At 39.2% G+C, this 17,637-nt stretch overlaps 1 protein-coding gene across 1 annotated transcript in view; it reads right to left on the bottom strand.

Moving 5' to 3' along the window:
• Positions 1-17,637, bottom strand: part of CFAP70 (cilia and flagella associated protein 70) — a 78,008-nt gene that overhangs the window by 8,978 nt on the left and 51,393 nt on the right. The window contains exons 20-24 of the mRNA XM_052640446.1: positions 7,747-7,905; positions 7,034-7,155; positions 5,432-5,584; positions 4,587-4,748; positions 2,106-2,195 (exon numbers count right to left, since the gene is read on the bottom strand). Of these exons, the coding sequence (XP_052496406.1) occupies positions 2,106-2,195; positions 4,587-4,748; positions 5,432-5,584; positions 7,034-7,155; positions 7,747-7,905 (686 nt within the window). The remainder of the gene's footprint in view (positions 1-2,105; positions 2,196-4,586; positions 4,749-5,431; positions 5,585-7,033; positions 7,156-7,746; positions 7,906-17,637) is intronic.

Raw genomic sequence — 17,637 nt, 5'->3', positions numbered from 1 at the left:
AGTAAAGAAATACTTGTATCACATGATTTCAACTTCTTTGTGATGAAAATGTAAATTAAGATACATATTGGGATTCCCCAGTGGTTCAGTGGTTAGGACTCCATGCTGTCACTGCTAAGGGCCCAGTTTTAATCCCTGGTTAGTGAATTAAGATCCTACAATCTGTGCAGCACAGCCAAGAACAAAAGATACATATCAAATTGGCAAATGATAATGCCCGTTGTTGATGAAGTTAACAGTAAAATGGATTCTCTTACCTGGCAGAGTAAAAATCAGTATATAGCCTTTCTAGAACATGAGTTGACACTATAAAGACTAACATTTTTCTACATTCTCTGTGAATATATCCTAAGGAAATAACAGAATTATGCACAGAGATTTATGTCTAAGAATGTTTATTCCTGCTTTATTTATAATAATATAATTGTAGAAACTAATGACAAGTCCAATACTAAGTGGCTGGTCAAGTAAATTGTGATATCCCCACACATAGATATAGTATAACTACGACTGAAACACTCATTGGGGGGCAGAGATTACTTGGACATCTTAGCAGTAGGGCTTAACACAAGTTTTTCTGAATTTCTATATCAATAAAAATATTTTTATACTACTTAAAACAAACAGAAGCATGATTTATGCTGACTAGTTTATATAGTTGGTTTCTTGTACTTTCGCAAGTGCTGTTTGGTTTTTAACACCAACAGTTGTTTTACATCCCTTCTGGGAAGGTGGAACAGAGGGCATACGGCTTCTATATAAGTGATCACATGTCCCAGTTGACTATATCCCAGTGTAAGTATTAATATTGCCCTTTACATTCTTAAAAGTGTCCAGGTTTATATGATAAATTACATGGTAATCTTACTTATTCATCCAAACCAGGGAATACTACACAGTTATCAAAATTCATGTTTTAGACTAACTGAAGATGTGAGAAAGTACCAATGCTATATTGTCAAGTAGAAAAAAGATTACAAAGTAGCAAATATATTATTTACAATCTTATACATTAAAATTACTTCCGTGCTAGGTCACTTCAGTCATGTCGAACTATTTGCGACCCCACGGACTATAGCCCAGCAGGCTCCTCTGTCCATAGGATTCTCCAAGCAAGAATACTGGAGTGCATTGCCATGCCCTCCTCCAGGGGATCTTCCCAACCCAGGGATCAGACCTGTGTCTCTTATGTCTCCTGCACTGGCGGGCAGTTTCTTTACCACTAGCACCATATATGTACAAAAAAAGACTGGAGGAAAATGCATTCAAACGTTAACACCTTTGGTTATCATCAATGGTGAGATTAAGAATACTTTCATGTTTTCTTCATATTGTGTATCATCTATATTTTCTATAATGATCATATTTTACCTTTATGACTTAAAAAATAAAACAGCAATGAGGGATAGGAATCAAGGCACATAAACACTCTTTTGGTTAAGGTTAACAACCAGGGAGGTTGTTATCGCTGTTAAAGAAGGAGGAAGTATATGGAAAGAGCTGATTGAGAAGCAAAGCTTAGCAATGTAAATTTTAAAAAAAGAAAATATTAATAAAGTAAGGGATTAGGAGAAAAGGAAAGGGAAAGATCACAAATATGCATGAAGGAGTTAGACGAGAACAGGAGAACACATGCCTCTTTCAAAGATTAGAGAAAAGGAGGGAAGGGTGACTAAAGAGTTTTCAGGGGCAGAGGAACAGAAGATCTGCCAGAGGCTGTAGCAACTTTTCCTGAATATAGAAGGGCCACAGAGCTTAATAAGCATCAATTAGCTTCTTTAATTGAGTAGATTCTTCACATCCTATATCACTTTTCTCTTACAGGTAATATCATAAAATTATGAGCTTATGTACCAAATAACATTAATTTTTTTATTATATAGCTTCACACTTTAGTTTTTGTGGGATTTTTAAAGAACATTTTATTTTTGTAGTTCAGATGGAACTTCACTTTTCTACTGAACAGCTTTGAAGAGCAGCTTTTTATTAGAGAAGATTGCCCTGATAGCCTTCCCACCATCATTCAAACCCCATGGATGCCTGGAAGGCCAAGGAGTCAAGGTCAGCTATACGCACAGGCTAGTCTCAATACCTCATACTCTTACCCGATAACAGGCGATTCCCAGTCCTAGCCAGGTAAGGCATGAAGGTGATCTCTTACAGGCTTGCAAGTAGGTTTTCTTTGCCTTTCCGTACTGTAGAAAGAAAGCACCACTAAGCTGTTGTTCTTCTAGAAGCTTTAAATACTGCATTGCCAGAATAATCATGGGGCTTCTGTAATTGTATTAACACTCCACACCAATCTAAGTTAGATGAGTCCTTGGATTATTAAGGACTCATATTATAACTTTTTAAGAGAAGTTTTATGTTCACAGCAAAACTGAAAATACAGAGATTTTCCAATTACCCCCAGTCCCCATACATGCATAGGCTCTCCCATTAGCAATATCCTCCACCAGAGTACTATCTTTGTTAAAACTGATGAACCTACACTGACATATCATCATCACCTAAAGTCCACGGTTTTCCTCAGGGTACACTCTTGGTGTTGTACATTCTATGGGTTTGGACAAACGTGTGACATTTTTCCATCATTACAGTATTTTCACTGCCCTTAAAACCCTCTATGCTTCATCTACTCATCACTCTCCTTCCTCCAGTCCCCGGAAATCACTGATACCTTTACTGTCACCATGGTTTTACCTCTTCCAGAATATCATACAGTTGGAATCATGCACTGCCTAGCTTGCGCTTATTTGATTTTTTCATTAAATAACAAGCATTTAACTGTGGTGTTGGAGAAGACTCTTGAGAGTCCCTTGGACTGCAAGGAGATCTAACCAGTCCATTCTGAAGGAGATCAGCCCCGGGATTTCTTTGGAGGGAATGATGCTAAAGCTGAAACTCCAGTACTTTGGCCACCTCATGTGCAGAGTTGACTCATTGGAAAAGACTCTGATGCTGGGAGGGACTGGGGGCAGGAGAAGAAGGGGACGACAGAGGATGAGATGGCTGGATGGCATCACTGACTCGATGGACGTGAGTCCGAGTGAACTCCGGGAGTTGGTGATGGACAGGGAGGCCTGGAGTGCTGCGATTCATGGGGTCGCAAAGAGTCAGACACGACTGAGCGACTGAACTGAACTGAAGGCTCCTTTTATGTTTTTTCATAGCCTGACAGCTTGATAGCTTTTTAGCACTGCATAAGGAAATGGCAACCCACTCCAGTGCTCTTGCCTGGAGAATCCCAGGGACGGGAGAGCCTGGTGTGTTGCCATCTGTGGGGTCACACAGAGTCGGACACGACTGAAGTGACTTAGCATAGCAATATTCTATTATCTGGCTGTACCACAGATTATTTATCCATTCACCTACTGAAAAACATCTTGGCTGCATCCAAGTTTTGGCCGTTATAAATAAAGTTACTATAAACACCCATGTGCAGGTTTTGGTGTGGAGATGAGTTTTCAACTTCTTTATGTAAATACAAGGAGCACAACTGCTGCATCAGAGGGTAAAAATATTTCTGATTTTGTTAGGAATTGCCAAACTGTCTTACAAAGTAGCTGTATCAATTGTCATTCCCACCAGCAATGAAAGAGAATTCCTGTTGCTCCCACATCCTTAGCAGCATTTGGCAATGTCAATGTGCCAGATTTTGGCCAGATTTTGGTGTATAGTTTTATTTCGTTACTGTTTTAATTTTCATTTCCCTAATGATATATGATGTGGAGCATCTTTTCATGTGTTTATTTTCCATCTGTATTTCTTCTTTCATTAAATTTTTTGGCCCCACTGTGTGGCATGCAGGATCTTAGTTCCCTGACCAGGGATCAAATCTGCACTCCCTCCAGTGGAAGCATGGAATTTTAAATACTGGACCACCAGGCAGGTCCCTTCTGTCTTTTGTATTTCATCTGTATTGTGTTTGTTAAGGTTCTTGGCCCTTTTCTTAAATATTGTTTTCTTAAAGAATTGTTGTTCTTATTGTTCAGTTTTAAGAGTTCTTTGTATATTCTGGATAGCAGCCTTTAGCGGTGTCTCTTTTGTAAATGTTTTTTCTCTGTAATTTTTTTCACAGTATTTTTATTACAAAGCAGTGTATCCTCTATAAATGTTTTTTCACAGAATATTCATTGGAAGGACTGATGCTGAAGCTGAAACTCCAATACTTTAGCCACCTGATGTGAAGAACTGACTCATTTGAAAAGACCCTGATGCTGGGAAAGATTGAAGGCAGGAGGAGAAGGGGACAACAGAGGATGAGATGGTTGGATGGTATCACCGACTCAATGGACATAAGTTGGAGTAAGCTCCAGCAGTTAGTGATGGACAGGGAGGCCTGGTGTGCTGCAGTCCATGGGGTCGCAAAGAGTCAGCTACAACTGAGCGACTGAACCTAACTGAATATTAGACTGCCTGAGTTTGAATCCTACTTCTATTAATTACTGGTTATCTGATGTTGAGCAAGTCACTACCTTTGGATGTAAAAGTATCATATTACTATTTTTAATCCTCAAAGAAGGATGTTAATGTTAATCAGGTCCCAGCCCATGACCAGTTATTCCCCATCCTCTATTCCTCACCTCTTTCTCTTCCAGATATATTTGCCCCAGGCGCAGGAAGATAAAGTGCATTTCAGAAGCATCCACTACAAAACTAATGGTTCGCTCATAGCATGCCTTGGCCTCCACATGATTTCCACTCAGAAAATAGAGATGACCCTTTACGCCCCAGACATTAGGGTTCTGAGAAAGTGAAGAACAAGTAGTACATGGGATGAGATAGTATTTAAAAGCATATTAATGATTTTTGTTTAATATTTTTATTTAAATGAAGTCCGTGTTTTTTGCAAATTAGAAAGAGGGCCATTCAGTTGTACTGGGAAATACTGCTCTAGGACTGCCCGCTCATTCTTCAAAGTCATTTTGTCCTTCGGGTAAATATTAAGAAAAACATTCATGATGGTGTTTACAGAGAGAAAGTAGAAGTTCAGGAAAACTGAAGTAGATAAACTGTCTGCTAAACAGCTGTCCTTATCTTTTCTCTGGCCTTTGTAAAAGTCATGATTAATTAAGAAAAACAAATGGAAGGAAATTAGATAAAATGAGTTAACTGCTTGTCCCTTCTCCAAACTAAATTTAAGACACAATGGTACCCCACTCCAGTACTCTTGCCTGGAAAATCCCATGGACGGAGGAGCCTGGTAGGCTGCAGTCCATGGGGTCGCTAAGAGTCGGACACGACTGAGCGACTTCACTTTCTCTTTTCACTTTCATGCATTGGAGAAGAAAATGGCAACCCACTCCAGTGTTCTTGCCTGGAGAATCCCAGGGACGGGGGAGCCTGGTAGGAGGCCATCTATGGGGTTGCACAGAGTCAGACACGACTGAAGCGCCTTAGCAGTAGCAGCAGCAGCAAAAGTAATTACCAGGTAGTCCATCTGGGCAGCTTGTTGAAGGTATTCCTCTGCTTTGACAAAGTCCTTCTTGAGAAGGTGTGTCTGGGCCAGCACCAAATAATACTCACAGCTGGGGCCTCCTTGAGGGCACAGTAGCTCATGGGCAAGCACTCTGTGTACATACTGCAAGGAAAAATCAGATGATAAGAAACATGTAAATGACTGCATTGTGTCAGTTCCACAGCTCTCATGGTTGAAGATTGTGTCTCTGATAATAAATAATAAAGAGTATATTATAGAATGAGATGATTATCAATTTCAAAAGGCTAGAGGTGAGTTATGAACATTCAGCATATCATGGCTCCAGTAAGAGCTATTCATGTGGGAATATTTCCAAGTTAATTATCTTAGTACTATACAATCCTGTTCTTGCTCATCATACTAGATGAATTTTAGCCTACTGTGTAGCATACATAGGCATTTCATCAACCACCAAATTAACATATAACATAAATGTTCAGGCATTTACAAGGAAACTCAGAATGAGGCAAAACTTCCCTTTCTAAAATTCTAGACTTGGGATCTTAGAAACATAAATGTCTGTTTCTGACATACTCTCAAATATTTGTTAGATTCACCAGTTATACTTTGGGCTATTCTTTGTTTTTAATATGATTTAAGGCCTGCAAATTTGACAAACTCATATATACTTGCTAAGTAGAGGAGAAACCCTTCTCCCTCTGTTCTCATCCCAGGCTATAACACAGAAACTTCCACTAACATTAATACCTGCTTAGGAAAATACAGGGGAAGGCTCTGCAGCTCTCTCCTCTACCTGCACTCAGGCTCTTGGACCTGGGGGGAAAAGTGATTCATTTAATTAGGAAGACAGAGAGCCTGTTTCGCTACTGTGAATGGTTAGTATGTTAAAGGCTCCTGTTTTATGCGGTCCACTCTCATTGAGTTTGTAATTCTTGCCCTTTCTTGAGTTTGCCCACCCTCAAGTGGGACATGCACTCTACAGATTGAGGGCCAGCTCTCTTGGCTCCTGCATCTTGCTCTCTCTCTTACTGCTTGCTTCATGGGTATGTTCCTCATTGCCTATGTGGTAGGTAGACCTTGCAGGATGCTCTTCTTCCCTGGGAGGAGACTGCACCTTTCCAGCTGTTCCACATATGACTGCACGGCTAGGTCAGATCTGGGACCAATCACATATCCAGCCCAGTTTTACCAATAAAAAGTTAATATTTTTATCCCTCAATAGCATTGTGTAATAGTTTCAATTGGTTCAGAATCTGGAAGGAAAGAAGGGTGTGCTTAGGCTCCTGTGAACCCCTAACACTCACATAATATGAGTTCCCATATTAAAGTAACATCAGGCTATACAACTCAGAGTCTGACTTTGCTTTGCTGATATTCTATAGGAAGCAGACTGGCAGTGAGGTCTGCTAATGCTTTCTGCAGAGAGTAGTTCACATTTGGATGTTTATACCATTAGGCCTACAGTGTGCTCTTAGAAACATGTCTGATTTCTGCATCATACACATTTAAACTTGCAAAGACACCACTATAATAGAATAAGTAGTTCATTAAAATCTCTCCCTCTACTTGCCCTATTCCAAATATTCTTACCTGCACAGCATTGACCTTCATCAAGAAGCGTATGGTCTCCATGAAAATGGTGGTAGGAGTTTGGGAAACGCTATACGGGGTGGAATGCAGACAAGTTGATGACTCTTGAGATTTTAGGGCTTCTGAAAATATGATATTAAAATAATAGACAATTAGATATAAAGAAAAAATTCAGAACCTCAGATACATAGAAGAGAGAGTATTCTACTCAATTATAAGAGAGAAAGTATAATCTTGAAAGCTATAGATTATTCTACAACAATGGCCCCCAAAGAGATCTCATAGGTTCTCAAGGTTAGTCTACTGGTGGTTCCAAATAAAAGTTGAATGAAATGAGAGTTTTTTTTTTAATTCAGATCTTCCTGCAATTTTCCTGGCAGTCCAGCGGTTGGGACTCCCCCCTTCCACTGCAGGAAGCACAAGTTCAACCCCTTGTCAGGGAACTAAGATCCCACATGTTGGACAGCATGCACCCACCCCCTCTCCGGCCAAAAAAAAGTATTCAGATCTTCCTGAATGTGAAACAGATCTGTAGATACTTTGAACCTTTAGATATTGGATTTCAGAGACTAGCCTCATATGAAGGAATTTAAACATAACACATAAACCAATCAACTTCAAACAAGACTGCCATTTTGGTCATCATAAGAGTCTTTATCATTGCCTAGTTTGTTTATGCCCTTCTTTCAAGCAGAAATCTTTATTCTAGTTACCTTTTTTTGATGCTGTCTCCTTGATAAGTATGTTAGATGCTTTTTGGCTGGCAGCTGGATCCTGAGATTGTACAGACAAAATGGGTTCATGGGAATCAGACTGCAGCTGAGAGGATTCATCAAGAAATTCATCTAGAATGGATAATGGAGCTCCTAGTCCTAAAAAGATTATATTTTAATGAGAAAAGAAACACCTTCCTAAACTGTATTAATATTTAAATGTTTATTATAGGAAAAAATTTGAAGGAGGCTTGAAACTTCTAATCCAATTCTGAAAATATAAAGAAATACTATGTTGGCAAAAAAACAACAGGAAGTTAACATGTGATACAGTATTTATTCATTATCATGCTGCTGCTGCTGCTAAGTCACTTCAGTCGTGTCCGACTCTGTGCGACCTCATAGACGGCAGCCCACCAGGCTCCCCCATTCCTGGGAATCTCCAGGCAAGACCACTGGAGTGGGTTGCCATTTCCTTCATTATGCTAGTGTCCATTATTTGTTTTCATACTTCATTCAAGACTCCACATTGTATTTAATTGCACTGAGCAGCTTCAGTGTACAACAAATTCTGGTAAATTCTCTTTTCATTTTTATTCTATTACAAATATTTGTGACATTTAACTTCCCCAAAATGAGATTTTTAAAGTATCTTTGATATTAATTTCTCATTCAAACACTTTCTTCTCTGCAACTACCCTCTGTGTTTTTTGTCTTCTAATTTTGTTGAGGCTCTCAATAGCTAAGTCAAATATCTCTCTTGGTAAATGTCATATTGCACTTGAAAATATGTGAGTTATTTTCAAATATATTTCGATGTTGATCTCTAACATAATACCACAGTGAAAAGAGAACAGACTGTATGATATCAGTATATTTAGACCATGAAATTTTTGCACCTGGTCTTATATCACTGGATATGTTCCAATGTCTTCATAGTTTATAGTCTATGGGACCTTGAACAGAATTTGTTTCTTATTGTTATATGAAAATTGTGTAAATCTTAATTATGTCAAATTGGTTTATAGTGCTTTTCAGGTCTACTATATCCTTCTATTTCTCTGTATATTCATTCTGTTAATCTTTGAGAGCTTGATATTGAATCTCCAACTAAAACTCTTAATTTACCTACTTTAAAAAATAATTATAATATATAAGTGGAACTACAAGTAACTCTGTTATGCATTTTCAAGTCTCCTATAAATGTGTTATCATATTTTCATAATTTAAAAAATGAAAGACAAATACAGTGAAAAAAATTTATTATAAAAGAAGATAAAATACAAGTAACTTCCAAAGCATACATATCCTCTAAATATTTCATGGAAAGAAACGTTGTTTTGCAGACTTTTATTCTGATTAATTTAAAGAGCACAAGCTACACGGACAGCACAGCTCCTGCCACAATGACTCGCTAGTCCAAACCTGCTGTGAGCCCAAGACCTGATAATGCCAAACAAATACCTATTGCCAAAGCTATACCTAGAATCTCAAGAATCCAAAGGAGAATATTAACATAGTTTTACAAAATATTAAAACTCCTTGAGGACAAGAATTCCATTGTATCTCATTACTCAAAAATCGTCACCATCATCATCATCGTCATATAAAGTAGCTCCATTTGAACATGACTGTATTTGAACATAAGGACTGTAATGCATAGTTTTATTTATTTTTCACAACACTATGAGATATGTTTATTATGTTGCCTTAAACAAAGTGAACCACCACAGAAAAGTTAATTTGCTGAAGCTCTTAAACATACCATGCTGCCTCTCACATAAATACATGTTTTAGGAATAAAAATAAAAAGCAATGCCAGTTAGGAAATGATCAATGCCAATTAGCTCTGACTCAGAAGAGGTCACTCTCAGCTAGAGAAAAAGATATGGCTTTGAAAAATAGGTAAAAGTTGGATAGGTAAAGAGGTAGGGGCTAAAGCTTGGGAGTAGCAAGCTAATTATTTTAATAGGTACTGAGGACTGCATAGCAAAAATTAAGGAAAGGGAGGTTAGGGGCTAGACTGTATTGGTATTTGAATGCTAGGAGTTTTCTTCTATAAGAAAAAGAAGAGGGTTACAATGAAGAGTTTTAGCAGAAAAATCAGAGGATTAAAGTGGTATTTTATGAAGATTACTCTAGCAGTACTATGCAGCAAGGAGAAAAAAATGTTGATGAAGAAGTCCATAATAAGGCTGTTATAACACTCTGGATATTGGTAATGGATAGCGGTGGAAATATTTCAAAAGAGAATCAGCTGGTCTGGGAAATCAACTTGATATAAAGATATGGGGAAGGTCAAGTAAGCAAGCAAGAAGAAGCAGGACTGACTCTGAGATCATGAGCTTGGGTGCCTAATATAACAATGTAGTCAGTTTGAGATATGGGGAGATGAGTTAACTAGTGGAAAAATCCACTGCTAGACTCTGGAGGGGCGTCAGCATTAAAGACAGACATTTGAGAGTTATGAGAAGAGAAACAGAAACTGTGAGGGTCGGTGAGATCTTAGAAAGTAAGACAATATTACTGGGAAATGATTACACCCAATGGATGTATCAAGACAGCGAAGTGAAGTGAAGTTGCTAAGTCATGTCCGACTCTTTGCAACCCCATGGACTGTAGCCTACCAGGCTCTTCCATCCATGGGATTTTCCAGGCAAGAGTACTGAAGTGAGTTGCTATTCCTTCTCCAGGGGATCTTCCCGACCCAGGGATTGAACCCAGGTCTCCCGCATTGTAGGCAGAACAAGAAAGAGAAGGAAACCCAAACTATTAGAGATGGAGGTAATACAATATGCATTTCAGGAAAAAGAGACTGGTTAAATATGCAGACTGATCATCGAGACATGATGATCTTAATGAAAAAAAAAAAAAAAGAAACTGGAGGTGGCCAAAATAGCAGAGTAGGAAGACCCTGAACTCACCGCCTCCCATTTGGAGGGAGGTGTAAATTTGGATGCACCAAATTTACAACCACTTATAGAACAGCTGTCTTTATCTATGAAAATGACTGAGACTAGAAGAAAATGTTTTCCACACTGAAGACTTAAAAAAGGAACCACAATGAGATAGTAGGAGGGATGGGGACATGGTATAGTCAGGATCCACACTCTCAGCTTGGTGACCCACAAACACGAGGAATATCACCATCATAGAGGTCCTCCCCGAGGAGCAAGGGGTTTGAGCCCTATATCAGGCTCCTCAACCCAGGGATTCTGCATCAGGAAGACAAGCCCTCAGAACATCTGGCTTTGAAAACCAGTGGGGCTTAGGATAAGGAGAGCCAAAGGACTATAGGAAATAGATAATCCACTCAAACGGCATCCACAAAATCTCACATGCTCCAAGTCTCAGTGCAGAGGCATTAACTTGAAAGGAGCCCAGGTCAGACCCTCTTGCTGATCTTGGAGAACCTTCTGGAGTGGCAGAAGCTGGTACTCCCTCTAGGGATGCAAACACTGGTGAAACAGCTATTTCTGAAGCATTCTACCATAATAACATTGGTACTAGCAAATGCCATTTTAGAATCTTCCCTTCGGCCTATTACCAAAGGGAATCGACCCCACTCACCAGTGGGTTGGCACAAGCCATGAGCTCCCCTGGAGCTCACAAACAGCTGTTTGGGGATACGGACTTGCCCACCAGTGGACTGGCACCAGCCTTGAGTCCCTCAGGGACGCACGACCAACCACACAGGAAGATACTGTGCTATCCAGTGGGCCCTCAGTCACCACGTGAGGCACAGCCTCATGGACAACTGGGCCAGGGGCCAGTCCTGCTTACCAGCATGCCGATAAAGTTCACCTTGCCACAAGAGAAGAGGGATACTTCTAGAGTGTATACCTCTGGTGACCAGAGAAGAGTGCCCTGCTGGACCCCATTGGACATCTCCTACATAAGGCACTTCTTCAAGACAGGGAAATGTAGCCAACCGACCTATCTAACACAGAACTAAATAGAGAATTGGGGAAAATGAAGAGATAGATGAATATGTTATCAATAAAAGAACAAGACATAACCTTAGAAATTAAACTGCTCTAAAAAATAAAGTTTGTATAAAAATAATATATTAATATGAAAAAACATGTCCTTTTAATGAATTTTTTCAACCTAGATGAAATTGATGAACTCTAAAAAGTAGAAAATGCAAAAAAGTAGAAAATGCCATGAATAACACTAATAAACATAAAATACAAATACACTAAAGACTAAAAGCAAAAGAACAAAAGGTACCTAATAATCTGGATCATAAAACTAGACAAAACAAATTATAGGCTTTCATTTATGAACACAGATGCAAAGATCCAAAATAAAGAGTTAGCTATTCAAATCAAAAGGTATATTAAGAGTTAATACACTATGATCAAGCAGTATTTATTCAATTATTGCGAGGACTGTTCAGTATAAAAGAAATCTATCAATGTTGTTCACTATACTAATAGATAAAAGGAGAAAATTTTTTCTCAATTAATGCAGAAAAAGAATCTGATAAAGATCAATACTTATTAATGAAAAAAAACTCTTTGGAAATTAAGAACAGAAGAGACTTTTCTTAATTCTGTAAAGGTTTTGTTTTTCTTATTTTTAAGAAAAATCTTAAAACCGTATTTTAGATTTAATAGACAAACTTTAAACTCATTCCCCTTAGGGAAAGAAGACAAGGCTGAACACTACAACTAATATACAACATATTACTGTAAATAATAAAAAGAGGTGAGCAGTATGAGAATTGGGAAGAAAAGGTAACACTATCATTATTGGCAGATGATATAATAATCATATTCTGGAAAAAACAATAGAAGTAATAATCTACCTGAGTCAATAAGAGTCAAATTACGGGCTTCCCCGGTGGCTCAGCGATGGAGAATCCTCCTGCCAGTGCAGGAGACACAGGTTCGATCTCTGGTCCAGGAGGATGCCACGTGCCAAGGAGCTACTAAGCCTGTGCACGACTACTGAGCCTGTGCTCTAGAGCCCAAGTGCCACAACTACCGAAGCCTGCACGCCCGGGAGCCTGTGCTCGGCAATAAAAGAAGCCACTGCAAGGAGAACTCTGCCCTCCTCAACGAGAGTAGCCCTCACTCTCTGCACCTAGAGAAAAGCCCGCATACTAACGAAGACCCAGCCCAGCTGAAAATAAACAAATAAATAAACTAAGCTCCCTATTTTAAAAAAATGAGTCAAATTAGATTATCATACACAAGTCAAATTTAAAGAGCAATAGTATACACTAAAATCTAAAATGTAGAAAATCAATAGCATACATTAAAAAACACCAGCAATAACCAACTAGAAAACATAATTAAAATAAGATACTCTTCTGATAGCAATGCAATCAATAAAACAACTATGAATTACTTAAACAGGGCCTCACTGGTGAAAAAATGTTAAAAACTTTAATAAAGAACCCAGAAGATGACCTGAGTAAATGGAGAGATTCTCCACAAACTTGGATAGAATGGTTAATAATATGCAGATGTCTACTGGGGTCCCCTGTTGGCTCAGACGGTAAAGAATCCGCCTGCAATGCTTGAGACCTGGGTTTGATTCCTGGGTTGGGAAGATCCCCTGAAGGAGGGCATGACGGCTACAGTCCACGGTGTCACTAAGAGTTGGACATGACTGAGGACCAGGCACAGAAGCACAGATGTGTATTACCCCTAAATTAATTTATAAACTCAATACAGTCGAAATAAAATGTCCAACTGGCTTTTTAATGTACTTGATAAACTCACTATAAAATTCATATAGGTGAATAAAGATTCATGAACAGGTAAATCAGGTATACAAAAAGCAAGTAAATGGGAAAACCTCATATGCCAGAAACCAAGGCATAGTATAACACCACAGCAATAAGGAATGTGATGTTGTTTTCAGATCAGACAAATCAGAACATAGAGCTCAGAGACATATACACCTTAAATCAAATGATAAAAGATGATTGTTTAACATATGGTTTTGAGAAAATTATCTCTCTACATGGAGAAAAATGAAACTAGTTCCCACCTAGCATTACACTCAAAGATGGAATCTGGACAGATTAAACATGTAAATGTAAAACTAATATTATAAAGTTAACTGAAGAAAATGTGACTTGAGGTAGGAAGAACTATTTAAACAAAACTTCAAAGGCACAAAACTATAAAGCATTTGAGGAGCTGAACAACATAATCAACTAATTAAACTCACTTTACAACACTCCACTCAACAACCTCAGAATATACACTCTTTTCAAGTGTACATGGATAAAGTCAGATTAAACTACTAGACCATAAAACAAGTCAAAATAGAATTAAAAGGATTCAAATCATGTAAAGTACATTTTCTAACCACTATTATGTTAAATTAGAAATAAGAAACAAGTATATCTGGAAAAATTCTCAAATATTAGAAAATAAAAAACATATGGCTAGATAACCCAGATATTCAACTTCTAAGTTGAACAGTCCCAGCTATTCGACTTCTAAGTATTTATACATCTCATCCTCTTTCCTTCCTGCCCTCAATCTTTCCTAGTATCAGGGGTGACAGAGGATGAGATGGTTGGATGGTATCACTGACTCAATGGACATGAATCTGAGCAAATGCTGGGAGATGGTGAAGGACAAGGAAGCCTGGCATGCTGCATTCCATGGGGTTGCAAAGAGTCAAACACAACTTTGCGACAAAAAATAATAAGTATTTATCCAAAAGAATGAAAGTCCATGTCTACACAAAAATTTGTACACAATATCCACAGCAACTTTAACAGTCCCAAACTAGAAACAGCCCAAATATATATCAGTTCAGTTCAGTTCAGTCGCTTAGTCGTGTCTGACTCTTTGCAAGCCCATGAATTGCAGCACACCAGGCCTCCCTATCTATCATGCACTCCCGGAGTTCACTCAGACTCACGTCCTTCGAGTCAGTGATGCCATCCAGCCATCTCATCCTCTGTTGTCCCCTTCTCCTCCTGCCTCCAATCCCTCCCAACATCAGAGTCTTTTCCAATGAGTCAACTCTTATGAGGTGGCCAAAGTACTGGAGTTTCAACTTCAGCATCATTCCCTCTAAAGAAATCCCAGGGCTGATCTCCTTCAGAATGGACTGGTTGGCTCTCCTTGCAGTCCAAGGGACTCTCAAGAGTCTTCTCCAACACCACAGTTCAAAAGCATCGATTATTCAGCACTCAGCTTTCTTTACAGTCCAACTCTCACATCCATACATGACCACTGGAAAAATCATAGCCCTGACTAGACGGACCTTTGTTGGCAAAGTGATGTCTCTGCTTTTCAATATGCTATCTAGGTTGGTCACAACTTTTCTTCCAAGGAGTAAGCATCTTTTAATTTCATGGCTGCAGTGACCATCTGCAGTGATTTTGGAGCCCAAAAAGATAAAGTCTGACACTGTTTCCCCAACTATTTCCCATGAAGTGATGGGACCAGATGCCATGATCTTCGTTTTCTGAATGTTGAGCTTTAAGCCAACTTTTTCACTCTCCTCTTTCACTTTCAAGAGGCTCTTCAGTTCTTTGCTTTCTGCCGTAAGGGTGGTGTCATCTGCATATCTGAGGTTATTGATATTTCTCCCAGCAATCTTGATTCCAGCTTGTGCTTCTTCCAGCCCAACGTTGATTAAATAAATACAGTGTGGTATCACCACACATCAGGATATTATTTAGCAATAAAAAAGGATGAACTACTTATATGGGCAACAACATGCTTGAGTCTCAAAATAATCAAAATTGGATTAAAGATTTACTGAGCATGGCCCCACCCATCAGAACAAGACCCAGTATCCCCCTCAGTCAGTCTATCGCATCAGGAAGCTTTCGTAAGCCTTTTATGCTTCTCCATCAGAGGGCAGACAGACTGAAAACCACCAGAAAACTAACCAATCTAACCATATGGACCACAGTCTTGTCTAACTCAATGAAATTATGAGTCATGCTGTGTAGGGCCACCCAAGATGGACAGGTCATGGTGGAGAGTTCTGACAAAGTGTGGTATTCCTGCCTAGAGAGCCCGATGAACAGTATGAAAAGGCAAAAAGATAGGACATTGAAAGATGAACTCCCCAGGTCGATAGGTATCCAATATGCTACTGGAGATCAGTGGAGAACTAACTCCAGAAAGAATGAAGAGATGGAGCCAAAATACAAAGAACACCCAGTTGTGGATATGACTGGTGATGAAAGCAAGGTCCAATGCTATAAACAGCAATATTGCATAGGAACCTGGAATGTTAGGTCCATGGATCAAGGCAAACTGGAAGTGATGAAACCAGCGATGGCAAGAGTGAACACTGACATTTTAGGAATCAGCGAACTAAAATGGATTGGAATGGATGATTTTAACTCAGATGACTATTAAATTGATTACTGTGGGCAAGAATCCCTTAGAAGAAATGGAGTAGCCATCATAGTCAACAAGAGTCCAAAATGCAGTACTTGGATGCAGTCTCAAAAACGACATAATGATCTCTGTTCGTTTACAAGGCAACCCAATATCATGGTAATGCAAGTCTATGCCCTGACCAGTAATGCTGAAGAAGCTGAAGTATGGTTCTATGAAAACCTAAAAGGCCTTCTAGAACACCCAAAAAAGATGTCCTTTTCATTATAGGGGACTGGAATGCAAAAGTAGGAAGTCAAGAAACACCTGCAGTAACAGGCAAATTTGGCCTTGGAGTACAGAATGAAGCAGGGCAAAGGCTAATAGAGTTCTACCAAGAGAACACACTGGTCATAGCAAACACCCTCTTCCAACAACACAAGAGAAGACTCTACACATGGACATCACCAGATGGTCAATACTGAAATCAGACTGATTATCTTCTTTGCAGCCAAAGATGGAGAAGCTCTATGCAGTCAGCAAGAACAAGACCGGGAGCTGACTGTGGCTCAGATCATGAACTCCTTATTGCCAAATTCAGACTTAAACTGGAGAAAGTAGAGAAAACCACAAGACCATTCATGTATGACCTAAATCAAATCGCTAAAAATTTTACAGTGAAAGTGAGAAATGGACTTAAGGGACGAGATTTGATAGACAGAGTGCCTGATGAACTATGGATGAAGGTTCATGACACTGTACAGGAGACATGGAGGAAGACCATCCCAAAGAGAAAGAAATGCAAAAAAGCAAAATGGCTGTCTGAGGAGGCCTTACAAATAGCTGAGGAAAGAAGAGAAGCCAAAAGCAAAGGAGAAAAGGAAAGATATAAGTATCTGAATGCAGAGTTCCAAAGAATAGCAAGGAGAGATAAGAAAGCCTTCCTCAGTGATCACGGCAAAGAAATAGAGGAAAACAATAGAATGAGAAAGATTAGAGATACCAAGGGAACATTTCATGCAAAGATGGGCTCAATAAAGGACAGAAATGGTAGGGACCTAACAGAAGCAGAAGATATTAAGAAGAGGTGGCAAGAATACACAGAAGAACTGTACAAAATGATCTTCATGACCCAGATAATCACGATGGTGTGATCACTTACCTAGAGCCAGACATCCTGGAATGTGAAGTCAAGTGGGACTTAGGAAGCATCATTACGAACAAAGCTAGTGGAGGTGATGGAATTCCAGTTGGACTATTTCCAATCCTAAAAGATGATGCTGTGAAATTATTGCCCTCACTATGCCAGCAAATTTGGAAAACTCAGCAGTGGCCACAGGACTGGAAAAGGTCAGTTTTCATTCCAATACCAAAGAAAGGCAATGCCACAGAATGCTCAAACTACCATACAATTGCACTCATCTCACACACTAGCAAAGTGATGCTCAAAAGTCTCCAAGCCAGGCTTCAGCAATACGTGAACCATGAAGTTCCAGATGTTCAAGCTGGTTTTAGAAAAGGCCGAGGAACCAGAGATCAAATTGCCAACATCAGCTGGATCATCGAAAAAGCAAGA

The sequence above is a fragment of the Budorcas taxicolor genome, chromosome 5, assembly GCF_023091745.1.
Source record: "Budorcas taxicolor isolate Tak-1 chromosome 5, Takin1.1, whole genome shotgun sequence".
Taxonomy (NCBI): domain Eukaryota; kingdom Metazoa; phylum Chordata; class Mammalia; order Artiodactyla; family Bovidae; genus Budorcas; species Budorcas taxicolor.
This window is presented reverse-complemented; position numbering and strand designations above follow the sequence as displayed.